Source organism: Octodon degus, unplaced genomic scaffold (genome assembly GCF_000260255.1).
Source record: "Octodon degus isolate 3935 unplaced genomic scaffold, OctDeg1.0 scaffold00158, whole genome shotgun sequence".
In the NCBI taxonomy this organism is placed as follows: domain Eukaryota; kingdom Metazoa; phylum Chordata; class Mammalia; order Rodentia; family Octodontidae; genus Octodon; species Octodon degus.
In genome coordinates, this window is record NW_004524734.1 from 1,378,143 (window position 1) to 1,396,653 (window position 18,511).

Consider the following 18,511-nt stretch of genomic DNA (forward strand, 5'->3'; position numbering starts at 1 on the left):
GGGCTGTAAAATAAAGGTTATGAATGCCAGGTCCCTCTGGGCAAGTCCTTGGTGGGCAGGGTTTCCTCCTTGTTGTGATCCGCAGCCCTGTAGATATGTCCACTCTGCTCTTGGGCCCAGAGCTGCCCCAGTGCCTGCTTGGGGTCCGCCCAGAATGGCTGTGGCGGGAGGGTGCTGCCCGCAAAGGAAGAGGAACCAGCAGCAGCTTCTTTCCCCAAGGCAGTTGGGTCAGCAGATTCCTCCGTTCACAGTCTTCTCTTCTTGTGGAACATTTCTCTCTGGGCAGCAAGAAAAGACAAAACAGAACCTGAACTATATTCACGTGGAGATGCAGCTTCCTCCATATCACATTCTCATGGGCTCTGCCATTTTACAGAGAGATTTTATTTTTGTAACTTTCCTCAAAATTTTTTGTAATATTAATGAAATGGTCTTAAGGTTTGAGAAGCATATGATAGTGAAAGGGGAATTGTTAGATACTTTTTATGTGAAGAGAATCTAAAAAAATAGAGGGTCAATTTTTAAACTGAATGCTAGTTATTTTTCCTTAAGAAGTTCTCATGTTCACATATAAATGTTCATGAGATGTTATCATTCTCTGAGAACATTCTGATTGTATCAAGCATCTTAGTGGGGGCAAATAATTTGGAATTGTATAAACCTGAGGTAGAGTCCAGGCAGGCGGGCCTTGGAAATTCTGCACGCTCCCTGGCCTCAGTCCCTCACTGTGGCAGAGGGACCACAGCACCCTATCTTGGGTTGTAGTAGGGAGCAAGTGAATGGAGGAGTTTCAGTGCTTAATGTCCTACGCCTCATACATACCTCAGAGCTCAGAGCTGATGAAGACACTACCCTTGACTAGAGGTTCCCCAGGGGCTCCACAGCCTTCACTGGATGAGAAGGCGAAGGGAACCAGCGTGGGAGCAGCTGACTGCACCGTATGATATGTAAATAGTTTCAGCACCTCTCTCTCTCTCTCTTCTCTTACAGGAATGAACTCTTCCAAAACCAAATTAGAACTCCAGAAGCACCTGACTACACTGACTAATCAGGAGCAGGCGACTATTTTTGAAGAGGTGCAGGTACAGTGCACAGGCTGTGGTTTGGAGCAGGAAGGCGAAGGCAGCAGCCTCCCCCCCCCAACCTCCCACCCCTGGTGTCCTGCACACAAAGTAGTGCAGAAGGCGACAACGTTATGGCCCACAGAGGCCCTGTCATTGTAAAGGTCAGCAGTCTCCAGAGGGGTCCACTTGGAGCTGCAGGTTCCCATTCCCAGCAGGTGTTGGCTCTTGCCCTCAGTGAGGAACTCAGAAGTGTCTAGAGCCTGGAAACAAGGAGCAGGAAATTAATCTCAGCTGGGAGACAGAAGCCCTGGATCGCTCTACACACTCTCCTTGTCCCCCAGGAACCTCTGCCCCCCACCCCCAAGGAGCCCCTTCCTGCTGGGGATTTTAGCCCACAGTGGGAAGTCACATGCGACACCTGAGTCCATTTGGGCATGCATATGAACACAGTTCTTCCACCTTCCTTTTTATTTTTATTAAATTTTTGGTTTGGAAAATGTTTAGGTAATGTTACATGCTTCAAGCCATGTAATGTACCAAAATTAAAAAAGAAGCATTCGCCCGTCAGCACCAGGAACACGTCCATCAGCTTTCTGCATTAGGCTTTAGAATCAGTTCTGGTGCTTGTGTTGAGCTGCTGCATATCTTGGGGAAACTGTGCCGTGGGTGCTGGCATGCCTGGTGTCTGGTCATCCTCTGCGAATATAATGAGCTCACTGCAAATTTCATGTCTGATTTAGCCAGGGAGCATTTTTTGGGTTTCTGGCACTTTTCTAGGAAAGCAAGCATATGAGAATAAAGGATAAATCTGTTTCCCTGAGGGGCGAGGTACTGGTGACCAGCAGTTCTACAGGTGAAAGAGTGGTTCAGTGAAGCAAGGCTGGCAGCTGTGGGGTAGAGTTCCATCTGCCCCCTCACTGGGGAGAGACTAATGATAGCCCCAAGATCTGTTTCCTGTTTGTGTAAAAAAGTTGAAAGATTATCCTCTTGTCTGTAGTCTCATGTTATAATACATCTCTCGTTTCTTTGTTCTTGTGCAGTAGGACTGGGATGTATTTGTAGAAAGCAAGCCTAGGAGGATTTTTAAAAATGTCACAAATAGACTAGAGCAGTAGTGGCAGACCAGTGACACATGTGGCACAGCGGGCACTTTTTTGTCATTGAATGTTCTGGAAGGTTCACCATCACTGGCCTAGACGGTCATTTTCACAATTTTCAATTGATTTCTTGTTCTCTTACTTTCTGATCCAACTCTGCATTTAGTTATTTGCTTTTTCTTAAAGGTGGTCCTCCTAGCCAATTGTAATGAGAGTTGAACTTGGCGTCAGGAGTGGGCACGTGGCTTCTGATTGTGACTGCATTTAGAGTCAAAGCCAAGGTGCTGGGTGCTGATCCATCAGCTGTGGAGCAGTTGACTCCCTGAGGACGGCGTCTTCTGGCAGGTGCAGAGATGCACTCCCTTCCCTGTTGCACGTTTGCACTGGAGTCAGCACCATGTAATTTTCTGCAGGCAGCACAGTGGCCCAGGGTAGCATGCCCCAGTCTGGTGCAAGGAAGAGTTCCTGGTAGGATTTCGAGAGTCTCTCTTCCATTGAGGTTTTTGAGACGTAACACACATGGTTGAAGAAACTTCAGAAAGAAGCTGATGACAAAATTTGCTTTAAAAAAAAAGCAGTTAATGTCCTAGGGCTCAATGTATTGTTCTAGACATCTGTTTCGTTTATTTTTCTTTGCTGAAGCAAAAAAACATTGTTCACTGGCTTTGAAAACCCAGTATATGCCTTGTCTTCCATCATAAGTTGCCTCTTCATTGAATGATTCACATCGGACACCGTCTTTTGATATCTATTACAAATTGTGCTGCTATAAACATGGGTGCCCATATAATGCTGTGGTACAATCTTTGTAATTTTTCTGGGAGGGTGCCCAAAAGGGAAATAGCTGGGTGACGTGCGATCTTGCATCCTATTTTTTGAGGAATCTCCACACTGATTTCCACAGTGGTTATACCAGTCTACACTCTTAGCAACAGTGGAGAAGGATTCCTTTTATACCATACCCCCTCCAGCATTTATTATTGGTTGCTTTCTTGATAGTAACCATCCTTTCTAGGGTGGGATGGAATCTCAGTGTTGTTGTAATTTGCATCTCTTGAATGACCAGTGATGTAGAATATTTTTTCATATATATTTATTTTCTGTTTGTATTTCTCCGCTGAGAAGTGGGTATTCATCTCAGATGCCCATTTTTTGATTGGGTCTTTGAATTTGGGAAGTCTGATTTTTTTCCAAGTTTTTCATATGTTCTTGATACTCTGAGGAACATCTAACAAACATTTTTTTCCCACAGTGTGGATTGTCTCTCCACTCTGTTGATGATTTCTTTTGCTGTGGAAAAGCTTTTTAGTAGTATGAGATCCCAGTTATTAATTCTTGGTGATAGTTCTTGTGTGATCAGGGTTTTATTCATATAGTCTTTGCCTATACCAATGTCTTCAAGAGTTTTGTCTATTGTATCTTCCTGGAAGATTTAATGTTTTTGTCTTAATATTAAGGTTTTGATCCATTTTGAATGTAGTTTAGTGCATGGTGAAAGATATTGGGTCCAATTTTAATCTTTGGCATGTGCAGAGCTGATTTTTCCAATACCCTTTATTAAGGAGACTGTCCTTCCAGTGAGTGTGTTTGGCACCTTTTTCGAAGATAAGGTGCCTGAGTGCATCTGGAGCTGGTCCTGCATCTTCTAATGAAAGCTGCCGTAAACAGCTTTCATGTTTAAAGAGGCCGTAAACAAAAACATGGCCTGCTGCTTTATAAGTCCTCTAATAATAGAATGGTGAATATTTTTCTTTGCAGTCTTTCTTGGAGGCAATTAGTTTCTGAAAAACTCCCCAAGGCAAATTCTTATCAAGCAAATATAATTGCTGTTGAAATTAATGATACATGATTACTTAAAAAGTTATGAAAACATACCACAGTGTTCTTATAAATGAATGTTTAATGCCCCCCCCAAAAAAGCATGACACACAGCCACAGGGAGACAGAGGTCAGTAGTAACTGTGAGTGGTGTAGATGACACGGACCCAGCACCCTAAGGACATGACTGCAGGTGGGCGCTGGCCCTGTCCAGCCCTCGTGTCCTAAGAGAACTCATGACATGGGGGAGCCGCCCTCTCTGTGGCGCTCTATTGGAAGCGCGTAATTCCACACAGGCCTTGCTCTCTTCGCACTGCTCTCCTGCGGGCCCACAGCCCAAATTCATGCTGCTGTCCTTGGCGCAAAGAGCCACTTTCAGCTGAAGTAAGGCCAGTCTAAAAAAAGTTCTAAAGTCTGATTCTCATAATCAGGTTGAGTGTATTTCAGGGAATGACTTAATGAAAAGCCAAGCAGATAAATAGGCATTAAGTAGCATGACTTCACAAGATATGGATCAACCACTCAGAAGATCCTTTTGTTCACTTTCTTTTTTTTTTTTTTTTATCGAGAAACAATAAGGTTTATTGCCAAGTGAAAAAAGCCAGTCTAAAAAGACTATATATGCTATGATTTCAACTATAGCATATTCTGGAAAAGATGAAACTTATAGAGACAAAAAAGTCCTCAGGGTGAGAGGAGGGAGGGAAGAATGAATAGATGAATAACAAATAATTTTTATGGTAGCGAATTATTCTGTATGATACAACAGTGGATACAAGTCATTAAGCATTTGTCAAAACTCATAAAACCGTTCAGCACATAATGAGCTCCAGTATAACAGTGGATATCAGCTAATAAAAAGTGTCAGTATTGATTCAGTAGTCGTTACAAATGTACCATACTCATGGAAGATGTTAATATGAAACAGGGGGAGATGAAGTCAAATCCACCAATAAGTTCTCTAAACATGCTCCACACTGGTTAAGTGTATCTCACCTCAGCCAGTAGTTGTACCAAGTATCCAATTATGCAGGGTAGAAGAATCCAGGAGTTGACTTTGATTCCTTCCTCATACTGAACTCTATATCTGATTAATCAGGAAGATCTGTCACTTTGACCTCCTAGACAGAACTGGAAGCCATCCCTTGTCTTTGTTCTCCACCATCATCCTTGCTCATCAGCCATTCTGGAGACTACTATAAGTGCCTTTTCAATTTGCTCTTCATTTTGATTAACTTTCTCCATTTTTCATCCACTGTGGCTTCAAATCTCAAATATGAGTATATATTCTGTTGTCGAACACCCTTGATGTCTTCCTGTTGCTCTGAGGATAGAGATAGAGCTATTTCATGTGGCTTTTCTTCATGATTTATCTCTGCCTCCTTGTTCCATGCTCATTTCCAATTACACATGCCTGTGTATTTCAGGGAAGCTGGAGTCTTGATCTCTTTCTTTTCTTTTATTTATTTTTTATTTTTTATTTTTTTCAAATCAAATTGGTAGGACAGTTTCTATAATTCACACATTGCATACATTCTTCCTAGTGGTTAATTGCTGTACAAGATGCGGACATGATATCCTATTTACAAACACCATTAGAGCAAATCGCTCTATTCATTAAGAGAATGTAACTATATATCTATCCGAACCACTTTGAATACACAGATACAAAATGGACATTCATCTGTATCCCCTTTTTTTTTGTTAAGTTTCGTTATTTGAATATTATAGGTGTGTAAACTCAGTAAAATATTCTGAAAGGGTCCAGTAGCCCATAATAGTATTGGGTCTTCCGCTTCACTGGCAATGTCAGAAATTGTTGACCTGATAGCTCAACAATTGTTGACCTGATAGCTCAAATTGTTCCCCTATAGCTCAACACAACAGCATGGCTTTACTTCTTATATTTCGTTTTTATACTTTTCTACTGGATGGTTAAGACCAAGATAAAGCAGGACCTATGCAACAAGAGTTGTAGCTTTTGGGTCTGATAAGGTCAGTGAAATCCCCTCAGGATTTATCCTGAGATCCTGTACCTCAGATCGTAGAACCTTGTCAATGTCAGCCATGTGGATGAGTCATGGCCATTGCTTGGCCAATGTGCTGTCTGTGAAAGCCTGAGAGAATGTTTTCTCTCCAAGTGACTCTCCTCTTCTGTTCACTTTCTGAAAGCTGTATTGATTTGGTTCCATGGTTTAGAAGTTATTCTTACATGAGACATAGTTAGATTTAAAAACAAAAACAAAAACAAAAACAAACAGAATATCGTATGCGGGTGAGCACCGGCTTTGTAAGTAGTTTCCTCACAGCTTTCTGATACTCGTCATCCATGCTATAGGTTCATTTTCTAGTTGCCTTCACACTACTTGATGAGCCCTTTATAGAAATAAAGAAAAGAAACAACACAGTTGATTTTGTTCCCTTTGAAGTTAGTTTTATAATTTTAAAAATTAAATTGTAATATGCCTATAGAAAAGCACACAAATCCAGTTCAGTGATTTTTTTTTCAGTACTAGGGATTGAAAATTTTATTTATGCATTTTTTTTCAGTCAGGGTTTATTGAAGCCACTAATTGCCCATTGCCCAGGTTGGCTTGAATGTTCGATCCTCTTGCCACAGCCTCTCAGAGCTCTGGGATTACTGGCATACAGGGCCATGCTGAGGAGGTGAGGATACCTGTGGCACCAGCACCCACGCTGTGAGCCGGGCCCTTCCCAGTGTGAGGAGCCCAACCTCATCACTGCCCCGTAAATGCCGTCCCGACTTCTGAGACAATTTTGAATTATCAGTTCAGTTTTGCCTGCAAAATGATGTTACACAACTTAATTTACCATTAATCTCCTTGGATTTGTCACTGATGAATTAACAAATGCTTTTTTTTAATTAAAAAAAATTTATTTTATTTTAGGGAAGGGCCTACCAGGTGTTCAGGGTCTCACTGCTAGATCAGACTCACAGTGATCTGCCTGTTTAGAGCCTCCAAGAGCTGGGATCACAGTTGCATGCCACCATGCCCAGTCTCAACTGCCGTCTCAGTGTGCCCCTGGGGCAGAGCCAGCACCTGCACCAGCATGGCAAGCCTGGGGATTGACCCCCTGGCCCCTGTGCCTGCTTGCAGGCGCTTTAATCTTCTGAGCTATTTGACTGGCCCACAAATGCTTTTAAAATTAAGTCAGTTTTAAGAAATAAAGGTATGCCTCTGTTGACGGTAAAGTCACCAGCTGAGTCAGGGAGTGGACTCTTACCTTGTTTTGTTTTTTTTTCTTACCCTGTTTAATAATTATTTTGAGGAAGACTTCCTAAACCTCCCTGCACCACGGCATTGTGAGGCTTTCGTGACTGCTGTTGTGTTGTGAGCTCTGGTGTGCACACTCTAGGCTGTGGCCTCAGTTGTTACAGGGTGCTAAGTGTGTACTCAGGCAGCTCGTTGGCTGCCACTAAATGGCTTCTTCCACGCGGATGTGAGGGCTGACGTATTAGCACTCATGTCCGTGTCACCTGCTTACTTCATGAAATGAGCAGTCACGAGGAGTACTGCCTGGCACACCACATATTCCTGTGAAAGTATCCCCCGGTTTAAAAAAACAGGAGAGTAAGGAGTGGGTCAACCCACAGGTACTGCTTAGGCAGGGCCTCCAGTTTTGAAGCAGTTGTTTTGTTCATGTTTGTTTCCATGCTGGGGATAAACCCAGGGCTTTGTGCATGGTAGGCAAGCACTCCCCCACTGAGCTACACCCTTAGCTTCTGAGCTGTTTTAAGGGTTCCAGAAAAGCTATGCTGAACACAGAGTTGCCCTGTAACTTTGCACTGCCTTTGCTCCACACTTTTCCCCATCGATAATGTAACCTCTTGCATTAGTGTAAGCTACAGGTGCATGTCTACTACATTAATGCTTATAGTCCACAGTTTATACTCAGGGTCCTTGTAGGGGCTTGGCCATTGCACAAGATGGTCACCATGTGTCCATATGCAGGGTAGCTTCAAGGCTCTACCTGTTCTTTTCCTCTTCCCTCTTGCCTCTGGCAACCACTGGTGTTTTTACCATTTCTGTAGTTCTGCCTTTTCCAGAAAGTCAGTCTAAAACAGTGTGCAGCCCTTTGAGGTTGGCTTTACTTAGTAGTAAGCACTGAAGGTTCCCTCATGTCTCTTCATGACTTAATACAGTAGCTCATATCTTTGTTTAGTGCTGAATAATATCCCATTGGTAGATGTACCACTGTTTATCCATTCACCTATTGAAGGACATCTTGGTTGCTTCTAGGGTTTGACACTAATGAATAAAGCTGTTGTTCACATCCAAGTGCACGTTCGTATGTGCACATACGCTGGCAGCGCATTCAGGTAAATGCCACGGGCTGCCGGGTCGAGTGGTAAGCATCAGGAGCTGCCCAGCCATTTCCCACAGTGGCTCTACCATTTTCCATCCCACCAGCAACGAATGAAGGAACTAGAACTGTTGCTGTTTTCTGGACCTGCAGACTCAGAATACCTGTAGCCTGCTTGAGAGCTGTCCCTTAAGTTGAAATGTCATCCTCTTTTTGAAGATTAATGAAAGTCCACTCTTAAAAAAATTCACGTTGCCTATGATGTGAAATTTTGTGACATCAGCATTCATGGCCTAGAATTTAGGTTGAGAAACTCTGTTCTGCATGTAAAACATTCCACCGAGCAGGAAGTGTTCAATGAAAATACAGCCTCCTAATGGTAGATGGTCTTCTCCTTGAGTAACAGGAACAGTATACCACTTCACTGGTCATTTCCTTTAAGAAAAGGCTGGTCAGAGGTCTGGTGATGGTTGCGTTGCGCTGCTTGTGACGTAAAGGGTTACAGAGCTGTCCCTTACCTGGCTGGGGAAGATGATGCTGCCTGAAATAGCCCACCTGTTGGCTGCAGCCAGACTCTGGTAAAGGGCAGGCAAGAAGTTTAGAGTTCAGGAGAGAGGAGGCCAGCGCAGTGGGTAGCTGTCAGTAGTTACTTACGAAGTTTATAGACTAGATGCTTGTGTGTCTCCAGAGTCGTTTGTTCTGTTTCCCTCACAGTCCCACAAGATGCTGTGTTCAGTTAGATGGCCTTACACACATGGGCTTTGATGTTTCAGATCCAGCAAATTTGTGAGCTGAAGGATTTTACAGAGTTTATTTATACGCACCCTCATCATAATGGGAGGGAGCTCAAATAAACGACTTGGTTTTGGTTAGCAACTACAACATACTTATTTTGATTTGTAGTTCAGTGTGCTTTGCCTCTGCTGTGTGGAAAATTAAAAGGCATAGAGAGGATTTAAAGAAAAGGGTAAGTGGGCATGCGAAGAGGACAGGGAGAAAGAGCAAGAGGAGGACTCAGCTGTGAAATTTGGTCTCGTGCATGCCCCGGGCATCCAGAGTACCTGGTGAGCTCACATGGATGAGAAACTCCAGCCCTGCATCCAGGGGAGCCTCGGAGATGCGTGCGCATCATGGCTCCGGCCCCTGGGTCTACATAGATTTTAATTCTTTGTTTTTAAAAATTATTAAATGTTTTGACTGCTTTCATCTTATGTCAAAAATTTATTTTACATAAAAATCAATCTGGCCCACTGGCTTCTGTTTCCTTTTTTTTTTTTTTTTTTTTAAATCATCTTTCCTGTTAAGATTGCTGTTGCCCCCTAGTGAGAGGACCCGGTAAAGGCAGTGCTGTAGGTAGTGGAACCTTGTGTACAGACAGCACTCAAAACTGGTTTGGCAATTTTGTTGACAATTAAAAAGATAAGTAATATTTTGTGTCTTTTTTTTTTTTTTTCAAAAGAAATTGAGACCAAGAAATGAGCAGCGGGAAAATGAATTGATCATTTCTTTTCTGAGATGTTTATATGAAGAGAAGCAAAAAGAACACATTCATTTTGGAGAGGTGAAGCAGGTATGGTACTTTAAACTCTTACAGCTCTTTGCTAGGATACTTACTGTGTGCACAGTCCTGAGGGTTTTCTGAAACACTGGAGCAGCTTTTTCACCTTTCTAATTTTCTGCTATATATGTATTTATTTATGACAGGGCCTTGCTTTGTAGTTCAGGCTGGCCTTGAACTCACTATATAGGCTGGCCGGCCACAAACTCCTGGGGGTCCTTCTGCCTCAGCCTCCCAAGGGCTGAACTATAGGATGTGGCCCCGTACCCAGCTGAGTTTAGTCTCTTTTACCACTAAAATCTCCAGTGTCTTAAAATGGAAACAAATCATTAAACATATTGTCCCACTGGCCTGATCTATGCCCAGCTCATAAAGACGCTACCATGAGTCATAAAAATGAGTAGACAAATAAAATGTTTTATTTTCATTTGAGGCACATATACGGAGAATTTGGGAGTGTTAAGATCATGGCTGAATAAAAGCATCTGTCTGCACCATGGTTGGTGGGAGCAGTTGCTCTTAGCAGAAATGTGGCACTGAGCACCGAGGATTCAGATAAGAGCTTTGTGACTTGCAGAGAACCCGTCTCTGTCCCCTCCCCTTTCTCCCTGGAAAATTGGGAATGACATTCCGTGTTGTCTTTGAAATCATGTCAGCATACCTGAAAGTTCTTTGAAATATAAATGTTAACATAGGGTGTTGTTACAGACAAGTTAGACCCAGTGGTACAAAGCCTCGCTTATGCGCGGTTATTGCCTCTTCCTGTCCTCTGCTGTCCAGCATGTGAGTTTGCTTTGCTGTTTGTGCAGTGATCGGTCTGAGGCTGGGCTGCTGCCAGGCATCTGCCTTTAATGTTTGAGTTTGCTCGGCAGACAGTGCATGCTGCGCGTTTTCTCCCGGCTCCCTGTGAGCTCTTCATCACCCGAGTGCACATGCACATGTGTGCTGAAGTCAACTGCAGGAAGTCAGTGGGGGTTATTCACACTCCTCCATTTTCCAAAACAGGCTGTTCCTTTTTTCTTAAACTTGTTCAGAATGCTTATTCCTAAAGGGAAGATGTGTTAGTGCTCAGTGCTGTGCCTCTCCCCATAGCGGACCTTGCTGTCTGCCCTTAGAACTGTTTCACCTGGTTGCCCAATTGCAGCCTCCGCCTTCAGTTGTCCTGGCCCCCTGGCCTCCTAGCTGAGCTTGTAGAGCTCGTGTGCAGCGTTGTGTAGAGGATGAGATTCCTCTCCTAGCTGAACGTAGGGTCTTTGCCCTGAGCTGTATTCTCAGCCCTTTTTATTTACATTGAGAGATCTCACAGGATTGCCCTCATAAGGCTTAATCTTGTGATCCTCCTGCTTCAGCCTCCAAAGGTGCTGGGCCCTGTGACACCAAGACACCCCTGTATCACTAATATCTGGCTTTGGCCTTGGTGTGCTCCTTGCCCTCCCTTCCCATCCTTGCTCTGTGAGTCATTTTGGGGGTTCTGCACCCTCCCCTGCACATAGGATGGACCCACTGAGTCTTAAATTTTCTGGAATTATTTTTGCTCCCCTTTTTATGCTTTCTCTCCTATTTGTGCTACTGATAACTTTTCACTGTTCTGACTTTTTTTACAGGGTTAGTCTGATTTGTTCTGGCAGGAAATTTTTTGAAATAATTTATAACTGCTAGGAAGAGGAATGACGCATTTATGGTTGTTGGAAAGTTATCTTGCGCTACATACGTGAACATTTATGGAAATGGAAAGTTTTGACCTTAGTGTCTACTCATTTTTATGGCTCATAGTAGCATCTTTATGAGCTGGGCATAGATCAGGCCAGTGGGACAGTATGTTTAATGATTTGTTTCCATTTTAAGACACTGGAGATTTTAATGGTAAAAGAGACTAAAGTCAGCCCCACTTCCACGAGGGGTAAGCATTCTGTGGTCCCGCGGCTTATGTCTGTGTCTGTAAAGAAGTTGCTGTCTGTGACCCCAGCGTGGCTGGTGGCCCTCTGCTGGATGCCCAGCCAGGCGCTGAGCACTGGCCCTTTCTGAGCAGCAGCTGCTCTAAGATGAGTCAAAGGTAGCTTTGAGATTCGCCGGTGGATTTTCACTCATATTTTTAGATGTCAGGTAATTTGCCCATATGGTTGTCATTGCTTTTTGTTGCATCTCAATGTTCTGGTAGCCGCTGGTGGTGTGTTGTGAGGTGATCATGGCTTTGATAAAGAGCTCTTTGGCCACTGTCCTTCCAAAGTGGACAGAGGACAGTGAGCCCCACCCAGTGCCCTGCTTCAGTCAGTGGTGGCACAGAGACACTTTTCCCCTGCAAGAGCTGAACGCTGTCAGAGGAATTGATTTTCATCAGTGAGAAAAAAATGAACAAATCCTCAGACCTTATGAAAAGGGGATCAGTTTGGGCAAAGGCCCATAAGTTGAGTTACACTTAACTTCACGCACACATGTACAGTACAGGATATGAAGTGTTAGTAAGCTTATCAGTTCTCCTTGTATTCACAGAGTTGGTTCAGAAAATGTTACATCAACTGCCACTTAATGTTTGCCATGTACCAGACACAGTTCTTATTTCCGATGTGAATTACACAGTTCACTCTGACAGCATTTTGGGGTAGGCAGTACTGAGTAAGGTATGATTAAAAGAATATGGTATTTAAAATTTGTTATTATAAAAGGCATAATTCATTAATGCCTGTATAATACTCCCTCTGCTAGCACACGCTTAGCCCATCGTTCTTGCTATTTCATGAAGCAATTCTGGAAGTTCTCTTTCATGAGTGTCTCTTGTTATGCTGTCCTGGCCCCTTCGGTGACTTGAATTGCTTCAAAATGCTTATATGTCCTGGTCATTTTGACTTTGGGGAAGAACCAGAGTGACATGGTGCCAGAGCTGGTGCTTAGGAAGCTGAGGACATACCAGGGCTGCTCAAGCCTGCCTCTCTGCCTTGGATGCAGCCGCTGTCGCTATATCTAGGGTCATGCCTCAAAGACGTTCATGAAGGAAGACTTCCAGAACTGCTTTGGAAAGTGCAAGGATGATAGGACAGGCTTGTGTGAGGGTAGGTGAATGTTCTGAAGGGGTTAGTGGTCATATGCCTTACTGTTACGATCTTTTTTTTTGGCCAGCTCAGCCCACATATGGTGCTGGGGATCAAATCACAGTCCACTTTAGACCACTGAGCTCTCTCTTACTGTAACAATTTTTAATTTAAACATTCGCTGTATTGTTTGATCATACCTTGTCTCTGTATTAGAGATGGGGAAAGGGACATTGAAGTCAGACAGTTCACCAAAGAACAGCCGAAGTAATTTGTCTGAGGTTTAAGTACATTATTTTAATCATGTTTTTCTTAGGAGTTTAACAAAATATAGTGCTATAAAAATGTTGATTAGGCTCCATTCACTTTCCAATAGGTATGTTTTTCTTTCTTTTGTTTCCCCCTGACATTTTATTATGAGAAATTTCTAATAGGAAAGTTGAAAGATTAGACCCTAGCACTTACATTTTCCCAACCAGAGTTTAGTTCTTGACATTGTACTAAACTTGCTTTATTATATCTACTGCTCCCCATACCCATCCTTTTTTTTTAATCCTGTCATCAGAGTAGATCTTCAGCCTAAGACCTTACGCTGTGCTACATCCCCAGCCCTTTTTATTGTGAGACAGGCTCTAAGTTACCCAGGCCGGGCTCAAACTTGTGGTCATCCTACCTTGTCCTGCCTTGGCCTCCCAGAGTGCTGGGATTATAGGCATATACCACCTCGCTCAAGTTTGCCTTACTTTTTGTCACATTTCAAAATAAGTTTCTTATAAACTCTATACCTAGACATGTCTTGCTGAGTAGAATTCAGTGTTTAGTTTTTTTTGGAGGTGAAACAGAGATGTAGCAAGTTACACAGATCTTAACTGTCATTTGCTGGGTTTTGAGGACTGGTACATCAGATTGCTGTGATCCTGTCAACACAGAATATTTCCACTGTGCCCTGAGAAAGGACCCCAGATCCCTTTTCAGTATGTCCTCATTGCCCCCTCCCCAGGGCACCACCATTTTGGTTTCTCGCCCTTGGTTAGCTTTGCTGGTTCTCTAAATGTTAGAATACTTTCTTGGAGGTTCATCCTTGGTGCTGCATGTAAGGAAAGCTGTTCCTTTTCATCTTACTGTGTTACTCTCAGTTTGACTTTCCGATCTCCCTGTGGGGGACACTAGCTTCATCTCTGTGAAGGAGGCTGCTGATAGAAATGTGTCAGTGCAGTGTGATGGGATTCCAGCTGAGTCTCAGTGTGGGGACACGATCTAACACTTGTCCCCAAACTTTGGTGCTTAGACCCTCCCCATCCTTCAAAGTATGAACAATGTGCAAGTGCTGTAGAATTCACCTCAGAGTCCCTAAGCCAGACGTTGTTATCCAAGAACTAACACTGTCTTTGAAGGTGTTATTGCTTCTGTGCAGATGGTCCCCCAGAGCCTCAAGTACTAACAGTTGGGTCCTTTGAAAGTTGACTGAGTCATTGAAATATGAAAAGTAAATCTGATTGGAGGAGGTGGGGAGGGGTGGCACGGAGGGGTGTCTCTCCCTGCCTGCTTCTCCCTCTGTGCTCTGCTTCCTGGCTGCCACGACCCAAGCAGCTTTCCCTCACCCAGACCCTTCCACCATGCTCGACTGTGCAAGGACTGAAATGTAAGCCAAGATAACTGTCCTTAAGTTGTGGGTGTCCAGTGTTGGGCTCCAAAAATGAGAAAAGTTACCGACAGATTTTGTTACTGGCAGTGTGGTTATTGCTGTGAACTTAACTGACTGTGTCTTTCAGAAGCCTAGAACCCTTTGGAATGGGTTTGCATTTCAGTCCTTTGAAAGGTTTGTAGATGCTAGCTAAAGAAGCTCTAGAATGCTGTAAACTGAGCATGATGGGAGATTCTGGCCAGAGTTCAGTAGATGAGAATGTCAAATCAAAAGACAGACAGGAAGAACAGGCATGAGAGATTTCAGTGGGCAATAAGGAACTCCATTGGCAACTGGTTTCAAAACAGTATGTGCTATGCGCTGGCAGAAAATGTGTCTTAGTTCATGTCCTAAGACGTTGTAGGAGACTGGAATTGAGTTTGGTGGACTAATCTGATGGAGATTTCAGGATAGCCCAGAGTTGGGGCTGTGACTGGGCACTGCTGTGGGCTTTTAGCCATGTGCATACTGAAAATGAGGAGGAAAAAGCCTACCTTAAAAGTTTAGGCAAAGTTGAAGCAGAGGACAGTTGGTTGCTGGAAGGATTAGTTTTAAAAAGCAGCTAGGAAATTTACTACAGGACAATAGCAAACATGCCTTGAGGGCATATGAGGGATCAGAAAGACCCACCCAGTGGCCGGCTAAGAGGTGCAAAAATGAAAGACCTCTTTGAGAGGAAATTCCTGGGGCATCTTGCTAGAGAAAGGCACCCAGGAAATTGGTTTCCTGGGATGTTGTTCACAGAATTCAGACATTCAGTGCCTCAACAGCTGGGAGGCAAAGGGGCACGGCTGCTTCTAGAACTGGTGTCAGATCGTGGTGCCATCTGTGTGGTGGTTTTACAGACTGGCAGAATGCAGGAGTCATGGGGTGAGGAAGGCTTCCACTCAGATTTCAGTGCTCCCGAGAGGGAAGTGTGTGAAGCTGAGACAGAAGCTGAAAGTGTGAGACCCTCAAAAAGTTGGGGAGGCGAGGAATGTGGAGTAACTGAGGGAAAAGCTGCAGGCCGTAGGCAAAGGCAACCAAAGCGAGAAGCCTTGAGGATTACGCCCCTGCAGTGCTCTGGGGCCATTTGGGCCATTGGGAGTTCACGTCTCACTGTGACTTGCCTGGGTAGTAGACATGGTGCTACTACGTGATTCAGTGTTTGCTCTGCCGGCTTTTGATTTTGCTTTGGTTTGTTTTCCTATCCCCTATTCCTTCCATTTGGAATAGGAATCTTTGCCCTGTGCTGTTGTATAGTGGCAGTGTTTTAACTTGCATTTTGATTTCTACCAGGGCTCACAGCTAAACGCTTGCTTCACATCTCAGAGGAGATTTTGAGTTTGGCCTTTCCAGCAATGCTTTTAGGACTTTGGCAACTGTGAGAGATGGACTAAATGCATTCTGCATAAGGAGGTGTGCACTGGGGCCAGGAGTGGAGTGTTTGGTGTATATCTAATGTCGCCCAAAGCTTCAGGCATTTGTACTGGCAGGTGGAGCTTTTGAAAGGTGATTGAATTATGGAGGCCCCGTAGTTAAAAATGACGTAAGGAGATGGGGCCTAGGGTCAGAAGGGGCCAGAAGACGCAGGTCACCAGAGGCATCCCTGGGAGGATATAGTTTTCTCTCATTTCCTCCCTTTGCCCTCAGCTTCCTGGATGCTGTGACACCAGCAGCTTTGCCCTCCCGTCCCAGATGCCTTTGCCAGCTGCTGATCATGCAAAGTGCAGCTTCTCACAGGCAAGCCAGACCTTTCCTCTTTTAAGTTGTGGGTGTTGGGTATTGTGTCTCAGTGACAGGAAAAGTGACAAAGACAGGAGAAACATCTAGATGCTTATGTTAAGGTAAATAATGTTACTTCCTAAGTGCAAATTATTTTCTAAGTGCACATTATTTCAAATTACACATGAGATACGGCGCTGGACGGACCACCATCTGGCTAGAGGTGCCGGAGAGTAGACGCAGTGCTGCGTTTGGTGCAGATGCCCTTCAAGCCTGATGGGAAAACACACAAACACAGACTTTCTTCTGTGTAGGCTCTTCCAGGAGATGCTGTGTTCTTCAGTCTTTCAGGCAGTGTCATCTTTCTCACACCTCTCGGTCCAGTCTGTTTCCATGTTATGAATGTTTCTGAAAGCCATTCTACAGCATCTTCCCTGTGCGAGTGAGCTGTGGCTGAGCTCAGGGCGCCCCCTGCCAGGGTTCTTGTGGGTAATTCCCTGTGCCCTGGAGGTGTCCTCCTTCCAGACAGGTTCTTATTCTTGGTAAATGATTGTAGCAAGTGTTTGTGCAGCTATCTGTGGTGATCTGCACTTGATATTTACTGAGTAAATCTCCTTGCCTCGGGCCTGTGTTCCTCCCGGGCCTGCCTGGCAGGCAGCATCCATCTACTCCCTCTTGGGTAATCAGATGCTGTAAATCCAGAGTACACGTGTTCAGTACTAGCAAAGCACACTGGTGAATGATCCGCTCCCTGCTTGAAGGAGTTTCTAAATTAGTAGTCATGCTGTGAATGCATGTTTTAATACTCACAGGAATAAAAGCATGGCTCATTGGATGAAAATGAATATAACTCTTCCTTTTCTCTTTGCCTTGAAAAATACCTTTTTTTTTTTTTTGGGGGAACTGGGGATTGAACTCAGACCCTTGCACTTGCCAGGGAAGCACTTACTCTACTGAGCCATCTCCCAGGCCCAAAATATGCATTCTTGATTGGTGAATTAGGGTCTATTTTTTAAAAGGTTCAGGTCTTAGAACAGCAGATTCTTGAATAAAATTAAAAGATTCTCAATAGCAGTGTTAATCAGAAGGCATATTAAAAGAAAATCCTATACCCATCAGGTTGGCCAGCATGTAAAAGATCCAACCATACCCTGTAAAGGTGAACTCCCATGTGTGGATACTGGAACTTGTATTAGTTAATATTGCTCAGGGGAGAGAAGCTGGCTAAGCAGACCTGCTTTCGCAGAAGATTCATAGTCCCAGTAATTGGTACATCTTCATGGCTCTTGTGAAAAAGGAGCTCTAGGTGAGAGAAGTCACCACAGCCTCTTTTGCAAGAGAGAAAACAGCAATAAATATTTAGTGATAGGAAAACAAATAAATTGGTTATACAGCGAGACATTGCTTGGTCTGAAGTGAGAAAATCCAGGAACACTTGTCAACTTAGATTAATCTCAAAATGAACACTGAAGAAAGGTCATTACAGAATGAATTATGCAATAGAGCACCTTCCTTTTGAAGTTAACTACATGTAGTACATGAATCCATATATGTAAAAATATGAAGTATACGTTGATACGATGAACATTCGATTTGGGAGAGGAGTTTTCTGATGGGGGTCGGTGGAAGCTTCAAGGGTGTCTGTTGTCCCTACTAATGGTGTAAGCAGAGCACAGACCGCAATCCTGATAGCCAGTGTTGGCTGGGTGTGCCATGTTCTGAGGGTTTCAGCGTGTGTTAATTCATGTGAGCCTCCAACAGCAGTGGGAGGAGAGTTGGAGAGTTCACTGTTCAGATGAAAACGGAGAGGGGGCAGTGAGTGACTACAGGCACGGCACATTGGTGGGCAGTAGCAGAGCGGTGTTTTGCCTGGACATGCGCTGCGGAGCTTCTGAGCCCCTGCTGCTGCTCACTGACTTGGCTGGAGCCAGACAGTGGGCAGACATATTTGTCGAGTTACTTTCTTCACTTTTCTATATCCTTGAAATGCGTATATGACTACAACAGACAGAGCATGTCCATATTTAGAGCCAAGGGGAATTTGCTTGTGGTTTTATAAAAAAATTTACTGTCTAGCTGCAGGCAGTCAGGTAAGAATCCATATAAGAAACGGTAACTTAGGCTTTTTTTTTTCTTTTTTAAACATACCTCCTTCAACATTAAACTTCATATAGTAGTTGTCAGACAAATCTTTGTTTCCATTTTCATGGTATGGTTAAGCGGAAAGAGTAGTT

The 18,511-nt window shown here is 43.8% G+C and overlaps 1 protein-coding gene across 1 annotated transcript in view; it reads left to right on the forward strand.

Moving 5' to 3' along the window:
• Positions 1 to 18,511, forward strand: part of Tbc1d1 (TBC1 domain family member 1) — a 222,302-nt gene that overhangs the window by 123,707 nt on the left and 80,084 nt on the right. Inside the window, exons 7-8 of the mRNA XM_004642666.2 lie at positions 991 to 1,082; positions 9,765 to 9,875. Of these exons, the coding sequence (XP_004642723.1) occupies positions 991 to 1,082; positions 9,765 to 9,875 (203 nt within the window). The remainder of the gene's footprint in view (positions 1 to 990; positions 1,083 to 9,764; positions 9,876 to 18,511) is intronic.